The sequence below is a fragment of the Artemia sp. Qi Xiang Cuo genome, chromosome 10 (assembly GCF_049724085.1).
Source record: "Artemia sp. Qi Xiang Cuo chromosome 10, ASM4972408v1, whole genome shotgun sequence".
Lineage (NCBI taxonomy): Eukaryota > Metazoa > Arthropoda > Branchiopoda > Anostraca > Artemiidae > Artemia > Artemia sp. Qi Xiang Cuo.
Genome location: NC_142803.1, coordinates 25,586,728 through 25,611,544, shown reverse-complemented (window position 1 = coordinate 25,611,544; position 24,817 = coordinate 25,586,728). Strand labels below are relative to the sequence as shown.

The window sequence follows — 24,817 nt, the reverse complement described above, 5'->3', positions numbered from 1 at the left end:
CAAATCTTGCATTCCAATGAAAGAAATTCAAATGAACTTTAAAAAATTAAGAGAATGAAAGTGTGACAGGGTAAACCACGACAAAACACTACTGAAATAATCCAACTCTTGCATTTCAATGAAAGAAATTCAAAATGAACTTTGAAAAATCAGGAGAATGCAGTTGAGACAAGTTAAACCACTATAAAACACTACTGAAATAATCCAAATCTTGCTTTTCACGAAAGAAATCAAAAGTAAACTTTGAAAAATCAATAGAATGTAACAGCGACAAGGTAAGTCATGACAAAACACTACTGAAACCCAACTCTTGCATTTCAATGAAAGAAATTCAAAATAAACTTTGAAAAATCAAGAAAATGTACTGTGACAAGGTAAACCACAACAAAACACTACTGAAATATTCCAGCTCTTGCATTTCAACGATAGAAATTCAAAATGAACTTTGAAAAATTAACAGAATGTAACTGTGACAAGGTAAGTCATGACAAAACACTACTGAAATATTCAAACTCTTGCATCTCACGAAAGAAATTCAAAACGAACTTTGAAAAATCAAGAAAATGTAACTATGACAAGGTAAACCACAACAAAACACTACTGAAATATTCCAACTCTTGCATTTCAATGAAAGAAATGCACAATGAACTTTGAAGATCAAGAGAATGTAACTGTGACATGGTAAACCACGACAAAACACTACTGAAATATTCTAACTCTTGCATTTCAATGAGAGAAATTAAAAATGAACTTTGAAAAATCAAGAGAATGTAACTGATCAAGAGAATGTGACATGGTAAACCACGACAAAACACTACTGAAATATTCCAACTCTTGCATTTCAATGAAAGAAATTCCAAAATGAACTTTGAAAAATCAAGAGAATGTAACTGTGACAAGGTAAAACACGAAAAAACACTACTGAAATAATCAAACTCTTGCATTTAATTAAAAAGATTCAAAATAAACTTTGAAAACTTAATTGGGTGTAACCTCTTTAAGGTAAGTGACAACAAAACACTACTGAATCAATCCAACTCATTCTCTTCAATGAAATAAATCAAAAATAAACTTGAATAATCAATAGAATATGATGGCGATATTGTAAACCTTGAAAAAAAACTACAGAAATAGTCCAATTCCTGCATTTTAATGAAAGAAATTCAAAATGAATTTTAAAATATAGAGACAATGTAACTCTGACAAGGTGAGCCACGACAAAACACTACTTAAATATTCCAGTTCTTGTATTCAGCGATAGAAATTCAGAATAAACATTTAAACATTAACAGAACGTAACTGTGACAAGGTTAGTAATGACAAAAAACTGCTGAAGTTTATAAACTATGGTATATCAAGAAATAAATTCAAAATAAACTTTGGAAAGTAAGGAGAACGTATATACGATATGGTAAGCCACGAATTAACATTAATGAAATATTCAAACTCTTGCATTATAACTCTAAAAATTCACAATTGAACTTTGAAAAATCAAGAGAATTTAACTGTGACAAGGTAAACCACGACAAAACACTACTGAAATAATCCAACTATTGCATTTCAATGAAAGAAATTCAAATGAACTTTGGAAAATCAAGAGAATGTAAGTGTGGGAATGTATACAACTACAAAACACTATTTAATTATTCGGGCAGTTGTATTTAAAAGAAAGAAATCCGAACTTAAAATGTAAAAATAAATGGATGGTGTTTAAGACAAGGGAAACTACGATATAACCATACTGAAATATTAAAAATATCGCTTTTAACGAAAGAAATCCAAAATTAACTTTTAAAAATACAGAGAATTTATCTGTGACAAGGTAAACCATGACAAAACACTACTGAAATATGCCAACTCTTGCATTTCAATAAATTAAATCCAAAATGAACTTTGAAAAATCAAGAGAATGTAACTGCGAACAGGTAATCCATGACAAAACACTACTGAAATAATCCACCTCTTGCATTTCAATGAAAGAAATTCAAAATTAACTTTGAAACATCAAGAAAATGTAACTGTGACAAGTTAAACCACAACAAAACCTTACTGAAGTATTCCAGCTCTTGAATTTCAACGATAGAAATTCAAAATGAACTTTGAAAAATTAAGAGAATGTAACTGTGACAAGGTAAGTCATGACAAAACACTACTGAAATATTCAAACTCTTGCACCTCACGAAAGAAATTCAAAATGAACTTTGAAAAATCAAGTGAATATAAGTGTGACAAGGTAAAGCACGACAATACACTACTGAAATATTACAACTCTTGCATTTCAACTAAAGAAATTCAAAATGAACTTTGAAAAAACAAGAGAATGTAACTGTGACATGGTAAACCATGACAAAACACTACTGATATATTCCAACTCTTGCATTTCACGAAAGAAATCAAAAATGAACTTTGAAAAATCAAGAGAATGTAAGTTTGACAAGGTAAACCACGATAAAACACTACTGAAATATTCAAACTCTTGCTTTTCAACGATAGAAATCCAAAATGAACTTTTAAAACATAAACGTAATGTTACTATGATAAGGAAAGTCATAAAAAAAAACTACTTAAATATTCAAACTCTTGTATCTAATGAAAGAAATTCAAAATGAACCTTGGAAAATCAATAAAATGTAACTATGACAAGTTAATCCACAACAAAACACTACTGAAATATTCCAACTCTTGCATTTCAATGAAAGAAATCCACAATGAACTTTGAAAATCAAGAAAATATAACTGTGACATGGGAAACGACGACAAAATACTACTGAAATATTCCAACTCTTGCATTTCAATGAAATAAATTCCAAAATGAACTTTGAAAAATTAAGAGAATGTAACTGTGACAAGGTAAACCACTACAAAACACTACTGAAATATTCCAACTCTTGCATTTCAATGAAAGAAATCCACAATAAACTTTGAGAATCAAGAGAATGTAACTGTGAAATGGTAAACCACGACAAAACACTACTGAAATATTCCAGCTCTTGCATTTCAACGATAGAAATTCAAAATGAACTTTAAAAATTAAGAGAATGTAACTGTGACAAGGTAAACCATGACAAGACACTACTGAAATATTCCAACTCTTTCATTTCAACGAAAGAAATTCAAAAGAAACTTTGAAAAAACAAGAGAATGTAACTGTGACATGGTAAACCATGACAAAACACTACTGAAATATTCAAACTCTTGCATCTCAATAAAGAAATTCAAAATGAACTTTGAAAAATCAAGAAAATGTAACTGTGACAAGGTAAACCACAACAAAACACTACTGAAATATTCAAACTCTTGCATTTCAAGGAAAGAAATCCACAATGAACTTTGATAATCAAGAGAATGTAGTTGTGACAAGGTAAACCACGATAAAACACTACTGAAATAATCCAACTCTTGCTTTTCACGAAAGAAATCCAAAATGAACTTTGAAAAATCAAGAGAATGTAACTGCGGACAGGTAAGCCATGACAAAACACTACTGAAATATTCCACCACCTGCATTTCAATGAAAGTAGTTCAAAAGGAACTCTGAAAAATCAAGACAATGTAACTCTGACAAGGTAATCCACAACAAAACACTACTGAAATATTCCAGCTCTTGCATTTGAAAAATTGGAATTCAAAATGAACTTTGAAAAATTAAGAGAATGTTACTGTGACAAGGAAAGTCATGACAAAACACTACTGAAATATTCAAACTCTTGCACCTCACGAAAGAAATTCAAAATGAACTTTTAAAAATCAAGTGAATATAAGTGTGACAAGGTAAAGCACGACAAGACACTACTGAAATATTCCAACTCTTGCATTTCAACGAAAGAAATTCAAAATGAACTTTGAAAAAACAAGAGAATGTAACTGTGACAAGGTAAACCATGACAAAACACTACTGATATATTCCAACTCTTGCATTTCACGAAAGAAATCCAAAATGAACTTTGAAAAATCAAGAGAATGTAAGTGTGACAAGGTAAACCACGATAAAACACTACTGAAATAATCCAACTCTTGCTTTTCACGAAAGAAATCCAAAATGAACTTTGAAAAATTAAGAGAATGTAACTGTGACAAGGTAAGTCATAACAAAACACTACTGAAATATTCAAACTCTTGCATCTCACGAAAGAAATTCAAAATGAACTTTGAAAAATCAAGAAAATGTAACTGTGACAAGTTAAACCACAACAAAACACTACTGAAATATTCCAACTCTTGCATTTCAATGAAAGAAATCCACAATGAACTTTGAAAATCAAGAGAATGTAACTGTGACATGGTAAACCACGACAAAACACTACTGAAATATTCCAACTCTTGCATTTCAATGAAATATATTCCAAAATGAACTTTGAAAAATTAAGAGAATGTAACTGTGACAAGGTAAACAACGAAAAAACACAACTGAAATAATCCAGTTAAGATTATTTAATAAGAGTTGGAATATTTCAGTAGTGTTTTGTCGTGGTTTACCATGTTTACCATGTTACCACAGTTAAATTCTCTTGATTTTCAAAGTTCATTGTGGATTTCCTTAATTGAAATGCAAGAGTTGGAATATTTCAGTAGTGTTTTGTTGTAGTTTACCTTGTCACAGTTACATTTTCTTGATTTTTCAAAGTTTATTTTGAATTTCATTCGTGAGATGCAAGAGTTTGAATATTTCAGTAGTGTTTTGTCATGACTTACCTTGTCACAGTTACATTCTGTTAATTTTTCAAAATTCATTTTGAATTTCTATCGATGAAATGCACGAGCTGGAATATTCCAGTAGTGTTTTGTTGTGGTTCACCTTGTCACAGTTACATTTTATTTATATTTCAAAGTTTATTTTGAATTTCTTTCATTGAAATGCAAGAATTGTATTATTTCATTAGTTTTTTGTCATTACTTACCTTGTCGCAGTTACATTCTCTTTATTTTTCAAAGTTCATTTTTGATTTCTTTCTTAAAATTCAATACGTTGATTATTTCAGTTGTATTATTTCATGGTTTATCTTATCACAATTAAATTTTATTGATTTGTCTAAGTTCATTTTGGAGTTTCCTGCATTGAAAATCAAGAACTGGAATATTTCACTTGTTTTTTGTAGGGGTTTACCATGTCAGAGTCACATTCTCTTAATCTTAAAAGTTAATTGTGGATTTCTTTCATTGAAATGCAAGAGCTGGAATATTTCTGTAGTGTTTTGTTGTGGTTTACCTTGTCATGGTTACATTTTCTTGATTTTTATAAGTTCATTTTTTATTTATTTCAGTGAAATTCAAGAGGTGGATTATTTAATTAGTGTTTTGTCATGGCTTACCTGTTCGCAGTTACATTCAAAAGGAAATTCAAAAGGAACTTTGAAAAATCAAGAGAATGTAACTGTGAAAAGGTAAACCACGACAAAACACTACTGAAATAATCCAACTCTTGCATTTCAATGAAAGAAATTCAAAATGAACTTTGAAAAATCCAGAAAATGTAACTGTGACAAGGTAATCCACAACAAAACACTACTGAAATATTCCAGCTCTTGCATTTCACGAAAGAAATCCAAAATGAACTTTGAAAAATCAAGAGAATGTAAGTGTGACAAGGTATACCACGACAAAACACTACTGAAATATTCCAACTTTTGCATTTCAACGAAAGAAATCCAAAATGAACTTTTAAAAATCAAGTGAATATAACTGTGACAAGGTAAACCACGACAAGACACTTCTGAAATATTCCAACTTTTTCATTTCAACGAAAGAAATTCAAAATGAACTTTGAAAAAACAAGAGAATGTAACTTTGACATTGTAAACCATGACAAAACACTACTGAAATATTCCAACTCTGTCATTTCAATGCAAGAAATACAAAATTATCTTTGAAAAATAAAGAGAATATAACTGCAACAAGGTAAGAAAGGACAAAACACTACTGAAATAATCAAACTCATGCATTTCAATGAAAGAAATTCAAAATGAACTCTGAAAAATCGAAACAATGTAACTGTGACAAGGTAAATCACAACAAAACACTACTGAAATATTCTAGCTCTTGCATTTCAACGATAAATATGCAAAATGAATTTTGAAAAATTAACAGAATACAACTGTGACAAGGTAAGTCATGACAAAACACTACTGAAATATTCAAACTCTTGCATATCAAGAATGAAATTCAAAATAAACTTTGAAAAATCAAGAAAATTTAACTGTGACAAGGTAACCACGACAAAACACTACTGAAATAATCCAACTCTTGTATTTCAATGAAAGAAACCCACAATTAAGTTTTAAAATTAAGAAAATATAACTGTGACAAGGTAAAACACGACAAAACACTCCTGAATTATTCCATCTCATGCATTTCAACTAAATAAATTCAAAATGAACATTGAAGAATTAAGAGAATACAACTATAACAAGGTAAGTCATAACAAAAAACAACTGAAATATTCAAACTCTTGTATCTCACGACTGAAATTCAAAATGAGCTTTGGAAATTCAAAAAAATGCAACTCTGACAAGGTAAACCACAACAAAACACTACTGAAATATTCCAGCTCTTTCATTTGAACGAAAGAAATCCAAAATGAACTTTGAAAAATCAAGAGAATGTAGTTGTGACAAGGTAAACCACGATAAAACACTACTGAAATAATCCAAATCTTGCTTTTCACGAAAGAAATCCAAAATGAACTTTGAAAAATCAAGAGAATATAAGTTTGACAAAGTAAACCACGACAAGACACTACTGAAATATTCCAACTCTTGCTTTTCAATGAAAGAAATCCAAAATGAACTTTGAAAAATCAAAAGAATGTAACTGCGAACAGGTAAGCCATGACAAAACACTACTGAAATATTCCAACTCTTGCATTTCAATGAAAGAAATACAAAATGAACTTTGAAAAATCCAGAAAATGTAACTGTGACAAGGTAAACCATGAGAAAACACTACTTATATATTCAAACTCTTGCATCTCACGAAAGAAATTCTAAATGAACTTTGAAAAATCAAGTGAATATAAGTGTGACAAAGTAAACCACGACAAGACACTACTGAAATATTCCAACTCTTGCATTTCAACGAAAGAAATTCAAAATGAACTTTGAAAAATCCAGAAAATGTAACTGTGACAAGGTAAACAATGAGAAAACACTACTTAAATATTCAAACTCTTTGATCTCACGAAAGAAATTCAAAATGAACTTTGAAAAATCAAGTGAATATAAGTTTGACAAAGTAAACCACGACAAGACACTACTGAAATATTCCAACTCTTGCATTTCAATGAAAGAAATTCAAAATGAACTTTGAAAAAACAAGAGAATGTAACTGTGACATGGTAAACCATGAGAAAACACTACTGATATATTCCAACTCTTGCATTTCACGAAAGAAATCCAAAATGAACTTTGAAAAATCAAGAGAATGTAAGTGTGACAAGGAAAACCACGACAAAAGACTACTGAAATATTCCAACTATTGCATTTCAACGAAAGAAATCCAAAATGAACTTTGAAAAATCAAGTGAATATAACTGTGACAAGGTAAACCACGACAAGACACTACTGAAATATTCTAACTCTTTCATTTCAACGAAAGAAATTCAAAAGGGACTTTGAAAAAACAAGAGAATGTAATTGTGACATGGTAAACCATGATACAACACTACTGAAATATTCCAACTCTTGCATTTCAATGAAAGAAATCCAAAATTAACTATGAAAAATCAAGAGAATATAACTGCAACAAGGTAAGCTATGACAAAACACTACTGTAATATTCCAACTCCTGCATTTCAATGAAAGAAACAAGGTAAACCACAACAAAACGGTACTGAGGTAGTCCGGTTCTTGCATTTCAAAAATATAAATTCAAAAAAAACTTTGAATAATTAACGGAATGTAGCTGCGAAAAGTTAAGTCATGAAGAAACACTGCTGAAGTATTTTAACTCTTGAATATAACGCAAGAAATTAAAAATGAACTTTGAAAAATCAAGAAAATGTAACTGTGACAAGGTAAACCACAACAAAACACTACTGAAATATTCCAACTCTTGCTTTTCAATGAACGAAATCTACAATGAACTTTGAAAATCAAGAGAATGTAACTGTGACATGGTAAACCACGACAAAACACTACTGAAATAATCCAACTCTTGCATTTCAATGAAAGAAATTCAAAATGAACTTTGAAAAATCAAGAGAATGAAAGTTTGACATGGTAAACCATGTCAAAACGCTACTGAATTATTCTCACTCTTGCATTTCAACGAAAGAAATCCAAAATGAACTTTGAAAAATCAAGAGAATGTAGTTATGACAAGGTAAACCACGATAAAACACTACTGAAATATTCCAACTCGTGCTTTTCACGAAAGAAATCCAAAAAGAACTTTGAAAAATCAAGAGAATGTAACTGCGACAAGGTAAGCCATGACAAAACACTACTGAAATAATCCAGCTCTTGCATTTCATTGAAAGAAATTCAAAATCAACTTTGAAAAATCAAGAAAATGTAACTGTAACAAGGTAAACCACAACAAAACACTACTGAAATATTCCAGCTCTTGCATTTCAACGATAGAAATTCAAAATAAACTTTGAAGAATTAACAGAATGTAACTGTGACAAGGTAAGTCATCACAAAACACTACTAAAATATTCAAACTCTTGCATCTCACGAAAGAAATACAAATTTAACTTTGAAAAATCGAGAAAATGTAACTGTGACAAGGTAAAGCACAACAAAACACTACTGAAATATTCCAACTCTTGCATTTCAATGAAAGAAATTTCAAAATGAACTATGAAAAATCAAGAGAATGCAAGTGTGACAAGGTAAACCACGACAAAACACTATTGAAATAATCCAGTTAAGATTATTTAATTAGAGTTGGAATATTTCAGTAGTATTTTGTCGTGGTTAAGAGTTGGATTTTTTCATTAGGGGTTTTTCGTAGTTTATTTTATTACAGTTACATTTTCTTGTTTTGTGTAAATTCAATTTGGAATTTCTTTCGTTGATATGTGCGAGGAAGATTATGTCACGAGTAATGGGTCGTGATTTAACATTTCAGATTCAAAGTCTATTGATCTGAAAACTTCTGTTTAGATTTTATTCACTATTTTACACTAGGTGGAATTTTTCAGTAGTGACTTTTCATGGTTTAATAAATCTCAGTTACGATCTTCTAAATTTCCAAAGCTCATTTTGAATTTCTTTGATTGAAATTCAAGAGGTGGATTATTTTAGTAGTATTTTGTCATGGATTACCTGTTCGCAGTTACATTCAAAAGAAAATTCAAAGGAACTTTGAAAAATCAAGAGAATGTAACTGTGAAAAGGTAAACCACGACAAAACACTACTGATATAATCCAACTCTTGCATTTCAATGAAATAAATTCAAAAAAAACTTTGAAAAATTAAGAGAATGTAACTGCGACAAGGTAAGTCATGACAAAACACTGCTGAAATATTTAAACTCTTGTATATAACAAAAGAAACTCAAAATTAACTTTGAAAGATCAAGAAAATGTAACTGTGACAAGGTAAACCACAACAAAACACTACTGAAATATTCCAACTCTTGCTTTTCAATGAACGAAATCTACAATGAACTTTGAAAATCAAGAGAATGTAACTGTGACATGGTAAACCACGACAAAACACTAATGAAATATTCAAACTCTTGCATCTCACGAAAGAAATTCAAATGAACTTTTAAAAATCAAAAGAAGGAAAATGTGACAGGGTAAACCACGACAAAACACTACTGAATTATTCCAACTCTTGCATTTCAACGAAAGAAATCCAAAATGAACTTCGAAAAATCAAGAGAATGTAGTTTTGACAAGGTAAACCACGATAAAACACTACTGAAAAAATCCAACTCTTGCTTTTCACGAAAGAAATCCAAAAAGAACTTTGAAAAATCAAGAGAATGTAACTGCGACAAGGTAAGCCATGACAAAACACTACTGAAATAATCCAGCTCTTGCATTTCATTGAAAGAAATTCAAAATCAACTTTGAAAAATCAAGAAAATGTAACTGTAACAAGGTAAACCACAACAAAACACTACTGAAATATTCCAGCTCTTGCATTTCAATGAAAGAAATTCAGAATAAACTTTGAAAAATTAACAGAATGTAACTGTGACAAGGTAAGTCATGACAAAACACTACTGAAATATTCAAACTCTTGCATCTCACGAAAGAAATCCAAAATGAACTTTTAAAAATCGAGAAAATGTAATTTTGACATGGTAAAGCATGACAAAACACGACTGAAACATTCCAACTGTTGAATTTAAGCCCATGAAATCCAAAATGAACTTTGAAAAATCAAGAAAATTTAATTACGACAGGATAAACAACGACATAACACTAGTAGAATATTCCAAGTAAGATTATTTAATTAGAGTTGGAATATTTCAGTAGTGTTTTGTCGTGGTTAAGAGTTGGATTTTTTCATTAGGGGTTTTTCGTGGTCTACTTTGTCACAGGTACATTGACATGATTTATAAAATTTAAATTTGGATTATCTTTCAGACAAAATAAAGAGCCTGAACAAGTTATAAGTGCTGATTTAGTCCGGACCGTGTCAAATTTATATGCTTATTTATCCGCAAAGTTATGGGTTGCTGTCATTATTTTAAGTGATAGATCTGGAATTTTTAAATAGTTTGATTTCTATGCTTAATTTGTCACAGTTACAATTTCCTTATTTTTCCAATTTCATTTTGAATTTCTTTCATTTAAATGCAAGAGGTGGATTATTTTAGTAGTATTTTGTCATGGCTTACCTGTTCGCAGTTACATTCAAAAGGAAATTCAAAGGAACTTTGAAAAATCAAGAGAATGTAACTGTGAAAAGGTAAACCACGACAAAACACTACTGAAACAATCCAACTCTTGCATTTCAATGAAAGAAATTCAAAATGAACTTTGAAAAATCAAGAAAATGTGACTGTGACAAGGTAATCCACAACAAAACACTACTGAAATATTCCAGCTCTTGCATTTCAACGATAGAAATTCAAAATGAACTTTGAAAAATTAAGAGAATGTAACTGTGACAAGTTAAGTCATGACAAAACACTACTGAAATATTCAAACTCTTGCATCTCACGAAAGAAATTCAAAATGAACTTTGAAAAATCAAGTGAATATAAGTGTGTGACAAGGTAAACCACGACAAGACACTATAGAAATATTCCAACTCTTGCATTTCAACGAAAGAAATTCAAAATTAACTTTGAAAAAACAAGAGAATGTAACTGTGACAAAGTAAACAATGACAAAACACTACTGATATATTCCAACTCTTGCATTTCACGAAAGAAATCCAAAATGAACTTTGAAAAATCAAGAGAATGTAAGTGTGACAAGGTAAACCACGACAAAAGACTACTGAAATATTCCAACTTTTGCATTTCAACGAAAGAAATCCAAAATGAACTTTGAAAAATCAAGTGAATATAACTGTGACAAGGTAAACCACCGCAATACACTATTGAAATATTCCAACTCTTTCATTTCAACGAAAGAAATACAAAATGAACTTTGAAAAATCAAGTGAATGTAACTAAGACAGGGTAAACCATGACAAAACACTATTGAAATAATCAAACTCTTGCTTTTGAATGATAGAAATCCAAAATTAACTTTGAAAAATCGAGAAAATGTAACTGTGACAAGGTAAACCACAACAAAACACTACTGAAATATTCTAGCTCTTGCATTTCAACGATAGAAATTCAAAATGAACTTTGAAAAATAAACAGAATGTAATTTTGACAAGGTAAGTCTTGACAAAACACTACTGAAATATTCAAACTCTTGCATTTCAATGAAAGAAATTCAAATGAACTTTGAAAAATCAAGAGAATGTAACTGTGACAAGGTAAACCACGACAAAACACTACTGAAATAATCCAACCTCTTGCATTTCAACGAAAGAAATTCAAATGAACTTTGAAAATCAAGAGAATGTAACTGTGACATGGTAAACCACGACAAAACACTACTGAAATATTCCAACTTTCTCATTTTAATGAAAGAAATTCAAATGAACTTTCAAAAATCAAGAGAATGAAAGTGTGACAGGGTAAACCACGACATAACACTACTGAATTATTCCAACCCTTGCATTTCAACGAAAGAAATCCAAAATGAACTTTGAAAAATCAAGAGAATGTAGTTGTGACAAGGTAAACCACGATAAAACACTACTTAAATATTCCAACTCTTGCTTTTTACGAAAAAAAGCCAAAATGAGCTTTGAAAAATCAAGAGAATGTAACTGCGACAAGGTAAACCATGACAAAACACTACTGAAATATTCAAACTCATGCATTTTAACTAAAGAATTCAAAATGAACTTTGAAAAGTAAAGATAATGTAACTGCAAACAGGTATTCCATGACAAAACACTACTGAAACAATCCAACTCCTGAATTTCAATGAAATAAATACAAAATAAACTCTGAAACATCAAGAAAATGTAACTGTGACAAGGTAAACCACAACAAAACACTACTGAAATATTCCAGCTCTTGCATTTCAACGATAAAAATTCAAAATGAACTTTGAAAAATTAAGAGAATGTAACTGTGACAAGGTAAGTCATGACAAAACACTATTAAAATATTCAAACTCTTGTATATCACGAAAGAAATTCAAAATGAACTTTCAAAAATCAAGTGAATCTAAGTGTGACAAGGTATACCACGACAAAACACTACTGAAATATTCCAACTCTTGCATTTCAACGAAAGAAATTCAAAATGAACTTTGAAAAAACAAGAGAATGTAACTTTGACATGGTAAACCATGACAAAACACTACTGAAATATTCTAACTCTTGCATTTCAACGAAATAAATACTAAATGAACTTTAAAAAATCAAGATACTTTAAGTGTTAAAATGTATTCCACGAAAAAATACTACTAAAATATTCTAGATTTTTCATTTCACTGAAAGAAATTAAAAAGCAGATTTCGAAACTCAAGATAATGCAAGAGTGTCAAGATAAACTATGACAAGACTCTTTTAAAATATTCTAACTTTTTCATTTCAACGAAAGAAATTCAAAAGGAACTTTGAATAAACAAGAGAATGTAACTGTGACATGGTAAACCATGACAAAACACTACTAAATATTCCAATTCTTGCATTTCAATGAAAAAAATCCAAAATTAACTTTGAAAAATCAAGAAAATGTAACTGCAACAAGGTAAGCCATGACAAAACACTACTGAAATAATCCGACTCCTGCATTTCCATGAAAGAAATTCAAAATGAACTTTGAAAAATCAAGAAAATGTAACTGTGACAAGGTAAACCACAACAAAACACTACTGAAATATTCCAACTCTTGCATTTCAATGAAAGAAATTCAAATGAACTTTGAAAAATCAAGAAAATGAAACTGTGACACGATAAACCATGACAAAACGCTACTGAATTATTCCCACTCTTGCATTTCAACGAAAAAAATCCAAAATAAACTTTGAAAAATCAAGAGAATGTAGTTTAGACAAGGTAAACCACGATAAAACACTACTGAAATAATCCAACTCTTGCTTTTCACGAAAGAAATCCAAAAAAAAATTTGAAAAATCAAGAGAATGTAACTGCGACAAGGTAAGCCATGACAAAACGCTACTGAAATAATCCAACTCTTGCATTTCAATGAAAGAAATTCAGAATAAACTTTAAAAAATCAAGAAAATGCAACTGTGACAAGGTAAACCACAACAAAACACTACTGAAATATTCCAGCTCTTGTATTCAACGATAGAAATTCAAAATGAACTTTGAAAAATAAACATAATGTAACTTTGACAAGGTAAGTCATGACAAAACACTACTGAAATATTCAAACTCTTGCATCTCACTAAATAAATTCAAAAGGAACTTTGAAAAATCAAGATAATATAACTTTGACAAGGTAAACCACGACAAAAAACTACTGAAATAATCCAACTCTTGCATATACATGAAAGAAATCCAAAATGAATTTTGAAAAATCAAGAGAATGTAATTGCGAACAGGTAAACCATGACAAAACACTACTGAAATAATCCACCTCTTTCATTTCAATGAAAGAAATTCAAAATGAACTTTTAAAAATCAAGAAAATGTAACTGTGACAAGTTAAACCACAACAAACCACTACTGAAACATTCCAGCTCTTGCATTTTAACAATTGAAATTGAAAATGAACTTTGAAAAATTAAGAGAATATAACTGTGACAAAGTCAGTCATGACAAAACACTACTGAAATATTCAAACTCTTGCATATCAATGAAATAAATTCAAAATGAACTTTGAAAAATAAAGAAAATGTAACTGTGACAAGGTGAACCACAACAAAACACTACTGAAATATTCCAACTCTTGCATTTCAATGAAAGAAATGCACAATTATCTATGAAAATCAAGAAAATACTTGTTTGATAAGGTAAACCATAACAAAACACTACTGAAATATTCCAACTTTTGCATTTCAACGAAAGAAATCCAAAATGAACTTTGAAAAATCAAGTGAATTTAACTGTGACAAGGTAAACCACGACAAAACTCTACTGAAATATTCTAACTCTTGCATTTCAACGAAAGAAATTCGAAATGAACTTTGAAAAATCAAGAGAATGTAACTGTGACAAGGTAAACCACGACAATACACTACTGAAATAATCCAACTCTTGCATTTCAATGAAAGAAATTCAAATGAACTTTGAAAAATCAAGAGAATGAAAGTGTGACTAGGGTATACCACGACAAAACACTATTGAATTATTCGGGCCCTTACATTTAAACGAAAGAAATCTGCAATTGACTTTTAAAAATCACGAGAAGTTAGTTGTGACAAATGAAATTACGATAAAACACTACTTAAATAATCCAAATCTCTCTTTTCACGAATGAATTTGAAAGTTAACTTTTAAAAATCCAGTAAATGTCACATCGACCAGGCACGGCATGACAAACAACTACTGAAATAATCCAACTCTTGCACTTCAATGAAAGAAATCCAAAATGAACTTTGAAAAGTCAAGATAATGTAACTGTGAAAAGGTAAGCCATGACAAACCACTACTGAAATAATCCACCTCTTTCATTTCAATGAAAGAAATTCAAAATAAACTTTGAAAAATCAAGAAAATGTAACTGTGACAAGGTAAACCACAACAAAACACTACTGAAATATTCCAGCTCTTGCATTTCAACGATAGAAATTCAAAATGAACTTTGAAAAATTAAGAGAATCTAACTGATAAGGTAAGTCATGACAAAACACTACTGAAATTTTCAAGCTCTTGCATCTCATGAAAGAAATTCAAAATGAACTTTGAAAAATCAAGAAAATGTAACTGTGAAAAGGTAAACCACGAAAAAACACTACTGAAATAATCCAACTCTTGCTTTTCACGAAAGAAATCCAAAATGAACTTTTAAAAATCAAGAGAATATAACTGTGACAAGGTAAACCACGACAAAACACTACTGAAATATTCCAGCTCTTGCATTTCAATAAAAGAAATCCAAAATGATTTTTGAAAAATCAAGAGAATGTAACTGCGAACAGGTTAGCCATGACAAAACACTACTGAAATATTCCAACTCTTTCATTTCAATTAAAGAAATTCAAATTGAACTTTCAAAAATCAAGAAAAAGTAACTGTGACACGGTAATCCACAACAAAACACTACTAAAGCATTCCAGCTCTTGCATTTTAAAAATTGAAATTCAAAATGAACTTTAAAAAATTAACAAACTGTAGCTGTGACAAGGTAAGTCATGACAAAACACTATTAAAATAGTATAACTCTTGAATCTATTGAAAGAAATTCAAAACGAAATTTTAAAAATAAGGCAAATGTAACTGTGACAAGGTAATCAAAGAAATAACACTAGTGAAATATTCTAGCTCTAGTATTTCAACGAATAAAATGCACAATGAAGAATGAAAATGAAGATACTGCGACTGTGATACAGGAAACCCCGACAAAACACTACTGAAATATTTCTGTTCTTGCATTTGAACGCAAGAAACTCCAAAATTAACTTTGAAAAATCAAGAGAATGTAACTGTGACAAGGTAAAGCACAACAAAACACTACTGAAATATTCCAACTCTTGCATTTCAACGATAGAAATTCAAAATGAACTTTGAAAAATTAAGAGAATGTAACTGTAACAAGGTAAGTCATGACGAAACACTACTGAAGTATTCAAACTCTTGCATCTCACGAAAGAAATTCAAAATGAACTTTGAAAAATCAAGAAAATCTAACTGTGACATGATAAACCACGACAAAACGCTACTGAAATATTCCAACTCTTGCCATTTATTGAAAGAAATTCCAAAATGAACTTTGAATGATCAAGAGAATGTATCTGTGACAAGGTAAACCACGACAAAACACTATTGAAATAATCCAACTCTTCCATTTCAATGAAAGTAATTCAAATGAACTTTGAAAAATAAAGAGAATGAAAGTGTGACAGTGTAAACCACGACAAAACACTACTGAATTATTCCAACCCTTGCAATTCAATGAAAAAAATCCAAAATGAACTTTGAAAAATCAAGAGAATGTAACTGTGACAAGGTAAACCATGACAAAACACTACTGAAATATTCCAACTCTTGCATTTCAATGAAAGAAATCCAAAATGAACTTTGAAAAATCAAGAGAATGTAACTGCGAACAGGTAAGTCATGACAAAACACTACTGAAATAATCCACCTCTTGCATTTTAATGAAAGAAATTCAAAATGAACTTTGAAAAATCAAGAAAATGTAATTTTGACAAGATAAAACAACAACAAAACACTACTGAGATATTCCAGCTCTTGCATTTCAACGATAGAAATTGAAAACGAACATTGAAAAATTAAGAGAATGTAGCTGTGACAAGGTAAGACAACAAAAAACACTGCTGAAGTATTCGAACTCTTGAATCTCACGAAAGAAATTCAAATGAACTTTCAAAAATCAATAGAATACAAGTGTGATCAGGTAAACCATGACAAGACACTACTGAAATTATCCAACTCTTGCATTTCAACGAAAGAAATTCAAAATGAACTTTGAAAAAAACAAGAGAATTTAACTTTGACCTAGTAAACAATTACAAAACACTACTGATACATTCCAGGTCTTGCATTTAACGAAATAAATCCAAAATAAAAGTTGAAAATTCAAGATAATCTAACTTTGACAGGCAAAACCACGAAAAGAGACTACTCAAATATTCCAACTGTTGCATTTCACCGTAAGAAATCAAAAAGGAACTTTGAAAAATCAAGTGAATATAACAGTGACAAGGTAAACCACGACAAGACTCTACTGAAATATTCCAACTCTTGCATTTCAACGAAATATATACAAAAGGAACTTTGAAAAATCAAGAGAATGTAAGTGTGACAAGGTAAACCATGAAAAAACACTACTGAAATATTCCAACTCTTGCATTTCAATGAAAAAAATTCAAATGAACTTTGAAAAATCAAGAGAATGAAAGTGTGACAGGGTATACCACGACAAAACACTACTGAATTATTCCAACCCTTGCATTTCAACGAAAGAAATCCAAAATGAACTTTGAAAAATCAAGAGAATGTAGTTGTGACAAAGTAAACCACGATAAAACACTACTGAAATAATCCAAATCTTTCATTTCAAGAAAGAAATCCAAAATGAACTTTGAAAAATCAAGAGAATATAACTGTGAAATTTTACACCAAGATAAGAAACTACTTAATTAAGCCAACTCTTTCTTGTCCATGAATGAAATCAAAAATTAATTTTGAAAAGTAAAAAGAATGTAACTGAAAAAAGGTTTAAAATGACAAAACACTAGTAAGACAATCCAATTCCTGAATTTCAATAAAAGAAATATAAAATAAACTCATAAACATCGAGAGAAAGAATCTGTGACAAGGTAAACCACAACAAAACACTAATGAAGTATTCCAACTCTTGAATTTCAACGATAGAAATTCAAAATGAACTTTGAAAAATTAAGAGAATGTAACTGTGACAAGGTAAGTCATGACAAAACACTACTGAAATGTTCAAACTCTTGAATCTCATGAAAGAAATTCCAAAATGAACTTAGAATAATAAAGAGAATGTAACTGTGACAAGGTAAATCACGATAAAATACTACTGAAATATTCCAACTCTTTCTTTTCAACGAAAGAAATCCAAAATGAAATTTGAAAAATCAAGAGAATGTAACTGAGACAAGGTAAGCCATGACAAAACACTACTGAAATATTCCAACTTTTGAATTTCAATGAAAAAAATCCAATATGAACTTTGAAAAATCAAGAGAATGTAACTTCGACAAGGTAAACCACGACAAAACACTACTGAAATATTCCAACTCATGCATTTCAATGAAAGAAATTCAAAATAAACTTTGAAAAATCTACAAAATGTAACTCTGATAAGGTAAACCACAACAGAACAGTACTGAAATATTCCAGCTCTTGCATTTCAACGATAGAAATTCAAAAAGATCTTTAAAAATTAAGAGAATGTAGATGTGACAAGTAGAGTCAACACGAAACACTACTGATATATTCGAACTCTTGAATCTCACTATATAAGTCCAAATGAACCTCCAAAAATCAAGATAATACAAGTGTGATCGGCTAAACCATGACAAAACACAACTGAAATATTTTAGCTTTTGCATTTCAACATTAGAAATAAATAATGAACTTTGAAAAAACAAGAGAATGTAATTGTGACAAGTTAAACCATGACAAAACACTACTGATATATTCCAAGTCTTACATTTAACGAAAAAAAAATCCAAAATGAACTTTGAAAAATCAAGAGAATGTAAGTGTGACAAGGTAAACAACGAAAAAACACTACTGAAATATTCCAACTTTTGCATTTCAACGAAATAAATCAAAAATGAACTTTGAAAAATCAAGTGAATATAACTGTGACAAGGTAAACCACGACAAGACACTACTGATATATTCCAACTCTTGCATTTCAACGAAAGAAATTCCAAATGAACTTTGAAAAATGACGAGAATGTAACTGTGACAAGGTAAACCACGACAATACACTACTGAAATAATCCAACTCTTGCATTTCAATGAAAGAAATTCAAATGAACTTTGAAAAATCAAGAGAATGAAAGTGTGACTAGGGTATACCACGACAAAACACTACTGAATTATTCGAACACTTGCATTTTAAATAAAGAAATCCGAAATTAACTTGGAAAAATCAAGTGAAGGTGGTTAAGACAAATTAGATCACGATAACATACTACTGAAACAATCCAAATCTTTAATTTCAAGAAAGAAATCCAAAGTGAACTTTGAAAAATCCATAAAATGTAAGTGCGACAAGGTAAGCCATGACAAAACACTACAGATATAATCAATCTCTTGCATTTCAATAAAAGAAATCCAAAATGAACTTTGAAAAGTCAAGAGAATGTAACTGCGAACAGGTAAGCCATGACAAAACACTACTGAAACAATCCAACTCCTGCATTTCAATGAAAGAAATTCAAAATGATCTTTGAAAAATCAAGAAAATGTAACTGTGACAAGGTAAACCACAACAAAACACTACTGAAATATTCCAGCTCTTGCATTTCAACGATAGAAATTCAAAATGAACTTTGAAAAATTAAGAGAATGTAACTGATAAGGTAAGTCATGACAAAACACTACTGAAATGTTCAAGCTCTTGCATCTCATGAAAGAAATTCAAAATGAACTTTGAAAAATCAAGAAAATGTAACTGTGAAAAGGTAAACCACGAAAAAACACTACTGAAATAATCCAACTCTTGCTTTTCACGAAAGAAATCCAAAATGAACTTTTAAAAATCAAGATCATGTAACTGTGACAAGGTAAACCATTATAAAACTCTAATTAATTATTCCAACTCTTGTATTTCAACGAAAGAAATAAAAAATTAACTTTGAAAAATCAAGATAATGTAACTGTGACAAGGTAAGCAATGACAAAACACTACTGAAATAATCCAACTCTTGCATTTCAATGAAAGAAATTCAAAATAAACTTTGAAAAATCGAGAAAATGTACTGTGACAAGGTAAACCACAACAAAACACTACTGAAATATTCTAGCTCTTTCATTTCAACGATACAAATTCAAAATGAACTTTGAAACATTAAGATAATGTAACTGTGACATTGTAAGTCATAACAAAACACTACTGAAATATTTAAACTCTTGTATCTCATGAAAGAAATTCAAAAGGTGATTTGAAAATTCAATAAAACGCAAGTGTGACAAGTTAAACAACGAAAAAAAACTACTGAAATAATCCAGCTCTTGCATTTCAATTAAATAGATCCACAATGAACTTTGAAAATCAAGAGAATGTAACTCTGACATAGTAAACCACGACAAAACACTACTGACATATTCCAGCTCTTGCATTTCAATGAAAGAAATTCCAAAATGAATTTAGACAAATCAAGAGAATGTAACTGTAACAAGGTAGACTACGAGAAAACACTCCTAAAATATTCCCCCTCTTGCATTTCAATGAAAGGAATTCAAATGAACTTTGAAAAATCAAGAGAATGAAAGTGTGACAGGGTAAACCACGACAAAAACACTATTGAATTATTCCAACCCTTGCATTTCAACGAAAGAAATCCAAAATGAACTTTGAAAAATCAAGAGAATGTAACTGTGACAAGGTAAACCATAATAAAACACTACTGAAATAATCCAACTCTTGCTTTTCACGAAAGAAATCCAAAATAAACTTTGAAAAATCAAGTGAATGTAACTGTGACAAGGTAAACCATGACAAAACTCTACTGAAAATATTCCAACTCTTGCATTTCAATGAAAGAAATCCAAAATGAACTTTGAAAAATCAAGAGAATGTAAGTGCGAACAGGTAAGCCATGACAAAACACTACTGAAATAATCCACCTCTTGCATTTCAATGAAAGAAATTCAAAATGAACTTTGAAAAATCAAGAAAATGTAACTGTGACAAGGTAAACCACAACAAAACACTACTGAAATATTCAAGCTCTTGCATTTCAACGATAGAAATTCAAAATGAACTTTGAAAAATTAAGAGAATGTAACTGTGACAAGGTAAGTCATGACAAAACACTAATGAAATATTCAAACTCTTGCATCTCAAGAAAGAAATTCAAAATAAACTTTGAAAAATCAAGTGAATTTAAGAGTGACCTGGTAAACCATGACAAAACACTACTGAAATATTCCAACTCTTTCATTTCAACGTAAGAAATTCAAAATGAACTTTGAAAAAACAAGAGAATGTAACTATTACATGGTAAACCATGACAAAACACTACTGATATATGCCAACTCTTGCATTTCACGAAAGAAATCCAAAATGAACTTTAAAAAATCAAGAGAATGTAAGTGGGACAAGGAAAACCACGACCAAAGACTACTGAAATATATCAACTTTTGCATTTCAACGTAAGAAATAAAAAAGAAACTTTGAAAAATCAAGTGAATATAACAGTTAAAAGATAAACTATGGCAATATACTGTTGAAATAGTCAAACTCTTGCATTTGAATGAAAAAAATTCATAATGAAATTTGAAAAAACAAGAGAATGTAACTGTGACAAGGTAAACCCTGACAAAACAGTACTGAAATATTCCAGCTCTTTCATTTCAACGATGGAAATTTAAAATGAACTTTGAAAAATAAAGAGAACATAACTGTAACAAGGTAAGCAATGAAAAAAGACTACTAAAGTAATAAAACTCGTGCATTTCAATGAAAGAAATTCAAAATGAACTTTGAAAAATCAAGAAAATGTAACTGTGAAAAGGTAAACCACAACAAAACACTACTGAAATATTCCAGCTCTTGCATTTCAACCATTGCATCAGATAAAATCATTTTGGAAGGGATGCTCGTGTCAACTTCAAAGAGGGCTCATGGGATTGGAAATTGAAATTTCTAGTTCACTTTTTATAAATCAAATCCGAAATGTTACATTTTCTTGATTTTTCAAAGTTCATTTTGAATTTCTTTCATTGAAATGCAAGAGGAGGATTATTTCAGTAGTGTTTTGTCATGGCGTACCTGTTCGCAGTTACATTCTCTTGATTTTTCAAAGTTCAATTTGGATTTCTTTCATTGCAATGCAAGAGTTGGAATATTTCAGTAGTGTTTTGTTGTGGTTTATCTTGTCATATTACATTCTCTTGATATTTTAAAGATCTTTTTGAATTTCTTTCATTGAAATGCAAGAGGAGGATTATTTCAGTAGTGTTTTGTCATGGCGTACCTTTTCGCACTTACATTCTCTTGATTTTTCAAAGTTCATTTTGGATTTCTTTCATTGAAATGCAAGAGTTGGAATATTTCAGTAGAGTTTTGTCATGGTTTACCTTGTCACAGTTACATTCTCTTGATTTTTCAAAGTTCATTTTGGATTTCTTTCGTGAAAAGCAAGAGTTGGATTATTTCAGTAGTGTTTTTTCGTGGTTTACCTTGTCACAGTTACATTCTCTTAATTTTTCAAAGTTCATTTTGGATTTCTTTCGTTGAAATTCAAGGGTTGGAATAATTCAATAGTGTTTTGTCGTGGTTTACCCTGTCACACTTTCATTCTCTTGATTTTTCAAAGTTCATTTGAATTCCTTTTATTGAAATGCAAGAGTTGGATTATTTCAGTAGTGTTTTCTCGTGGTTTACTTTATCATAGTTATATTCTAATGATTTTTCTAAGTTCATTTTGGAATTTCTTTCATTGAAATGCAAGAGCTGGAATATTTCAGTAGTGTTTTGTCGTGGTTTACCATGTCACAGTTACAGTCTCTTGATTTTCAAAGTTCATTGTGCATTTCTTTAGTTGAAATGCAAGAGTTGGAATATTTCAGTAGTGTTTTGTTGTTGTTTACCTTATCACACTTACATTTTCTTGAATTTTTAAATTTCATTTTGAATTTCTTTCGTGAAATGCAAGAGTTTGAATATTTCAGTAGTGTTTTTTCATGACTTACCTTGTCACAGTTACATTCTCTTATTTTTTCAAAGTTCATTTTGAATTTCTATCGTTGAAATGCAAGAGTTGGAATATTTCAGTAGTGTTTTGTTGTGGTTTACCTTGTCACAGTACATTTTCTCGATTTTTCAAAGTTTATTTTGAATTTCTTTCATTGAAATGCAAGAGTTGGATTATTTCAGTAGTGTTTTGTCATGGCTTACCTTGTCACAGTTACATTATATTTATATTTCAATGTTCATTTTGGATTTCTTTCGTTGAAAAGCATAAGATGTATTGTTTCATTAAATTTTTGTTAGGTCTTACAATTTCAAACTTAATTTCTCTTGATTTTTAAAAGTTTAGTTTGAATTTAATTCGTGTAATGCGAGAGTTGGATTATTTAAGTAGTATTTTATCGTGGTTTTCCTTGTCACAGTTACATTCTCTTGATTTTTATAAGTTCATTTTGAATTTCTTTCATGAGATGCAAGAGTTTGAACATTTCAGTAGTGTTTTGTCATGACTTACCTTATCAGTTACATTCTCTTAATTTTTCAAAGTTCATTTTGAATTTCTATCGTTGAAATGCAAGAGCTGGAATATTTCAGTAGTGTTTTGTTGTGGTTTACCTTTTCACAGTTACATTCTCTTGATTTTTCAAAGCAGGGTATAACTTACAACGCCTGCCCCCAGGCCCGGGGGGGGGTGGTGACGACACCTGAGTTTTTGTTATCTGACTTTTAAGTGATTTTTAACTTAATGGCTTTATCAAATTTTTATTTGATGCATTTGGGGAAAACGGGGCGTGGGGGGGAGGCTAGTTGCTCTCTGACGTCTTTTGAATCTTAAAAAATGAACGAGAACTTTCAATTTCAGTTCAAAAGACCCCTTTCCGAAGTTTATACGAGCATCCCTTTTGACTATTAAAAAGTGACCTCGAACCTTCCATTTCCAATCAAATGAGCCCTCTCTGAAGTTTATATGAGCACCCCTTTCATAAGAACTGTATATGCCCCAGGGCATAACCTACAATGCCTGCCCCCAGGCCCGGGGGGTTGTGACGACACCTGAGTTTTTGTTATCTTAATTTTGAGCAATATTTAACTCAACAGAACTCATCTCAAAAGTTTCATCTGATGTATTTAGGGCGTGGAGAGGCGGTGGCTAGTTGCTCTCCAACCTCTTTTGAATCTTAAAAATGAACGAGAACTTTCAATTTCCATTTAAAAGAACCCTCTCCGAATTTTATTCGAGCATCCCCTTTGACTATTAAAAAGTGACCTCAAACCTTCCATTTCCAATCAAATGAGCCCTCTCTGAAGTTTATATGAGCATCCCTTTCATAAAAACCATATATGCCCCAGGGCATAACTTACAATGCCTGCCCCCAGGCCCGGGGGGGGGGTTGTGACGACACCTGATTTTTTGTTATCTGATTTTTGAGCAATTTTTAACTTAATGGCAATCTCAAATTTTTATTGGATGCATTTGGGGAAAAAGGGGCGTGGGGGTAGGGCTAGTTGCCCTTTAATCTCTTTTAACTCTAAAACCTGAACTAGAACTTTCAATTTCTAATCAAATGAGGCCTTTGAAGTTTTTACGAGTATCCCTTCAATAAGCACCATATATTCCCCTAGGGCATAACTTACAACGCCTGGCCTCAGGACCTGGGGGGTTGTGTCTTCCTCGGAGTTTTTGTTATATATGGTCTTTGAACTTTTTAAAAAAATGGCTATCTTAAAGTTCTTATCGGATTGGTTTGAGGAAAAAAGGCCATGGTGGGGGGTGGGAGGGGG

General features: G+C 30.6%; 1 protein-coding gene across 1 annotated transcript in view; it reads left to right on the top strand.

Moving 5' to 3' along the window:
• The first annotated feature begins 6,368 nt into the window (after positions 1-6,368).
• LOC148947613 (cytosolic carboxypeptidase Nna1-like) overlaps positions 6,369-24,817 on the top strand; it is an 84,577-nt gene continuing 66,128 nt past the window's right edge. The window contains exon 1 of the mRNA XM_089095954.1: positions 6,369-6,407. Within this exon, the coding sequence (XP_088952080.1) occupies positions 6,369-6,407 (39 nt within the window). The remainder of the gene's footprint in view (positions 6,408-24,817) is intronic.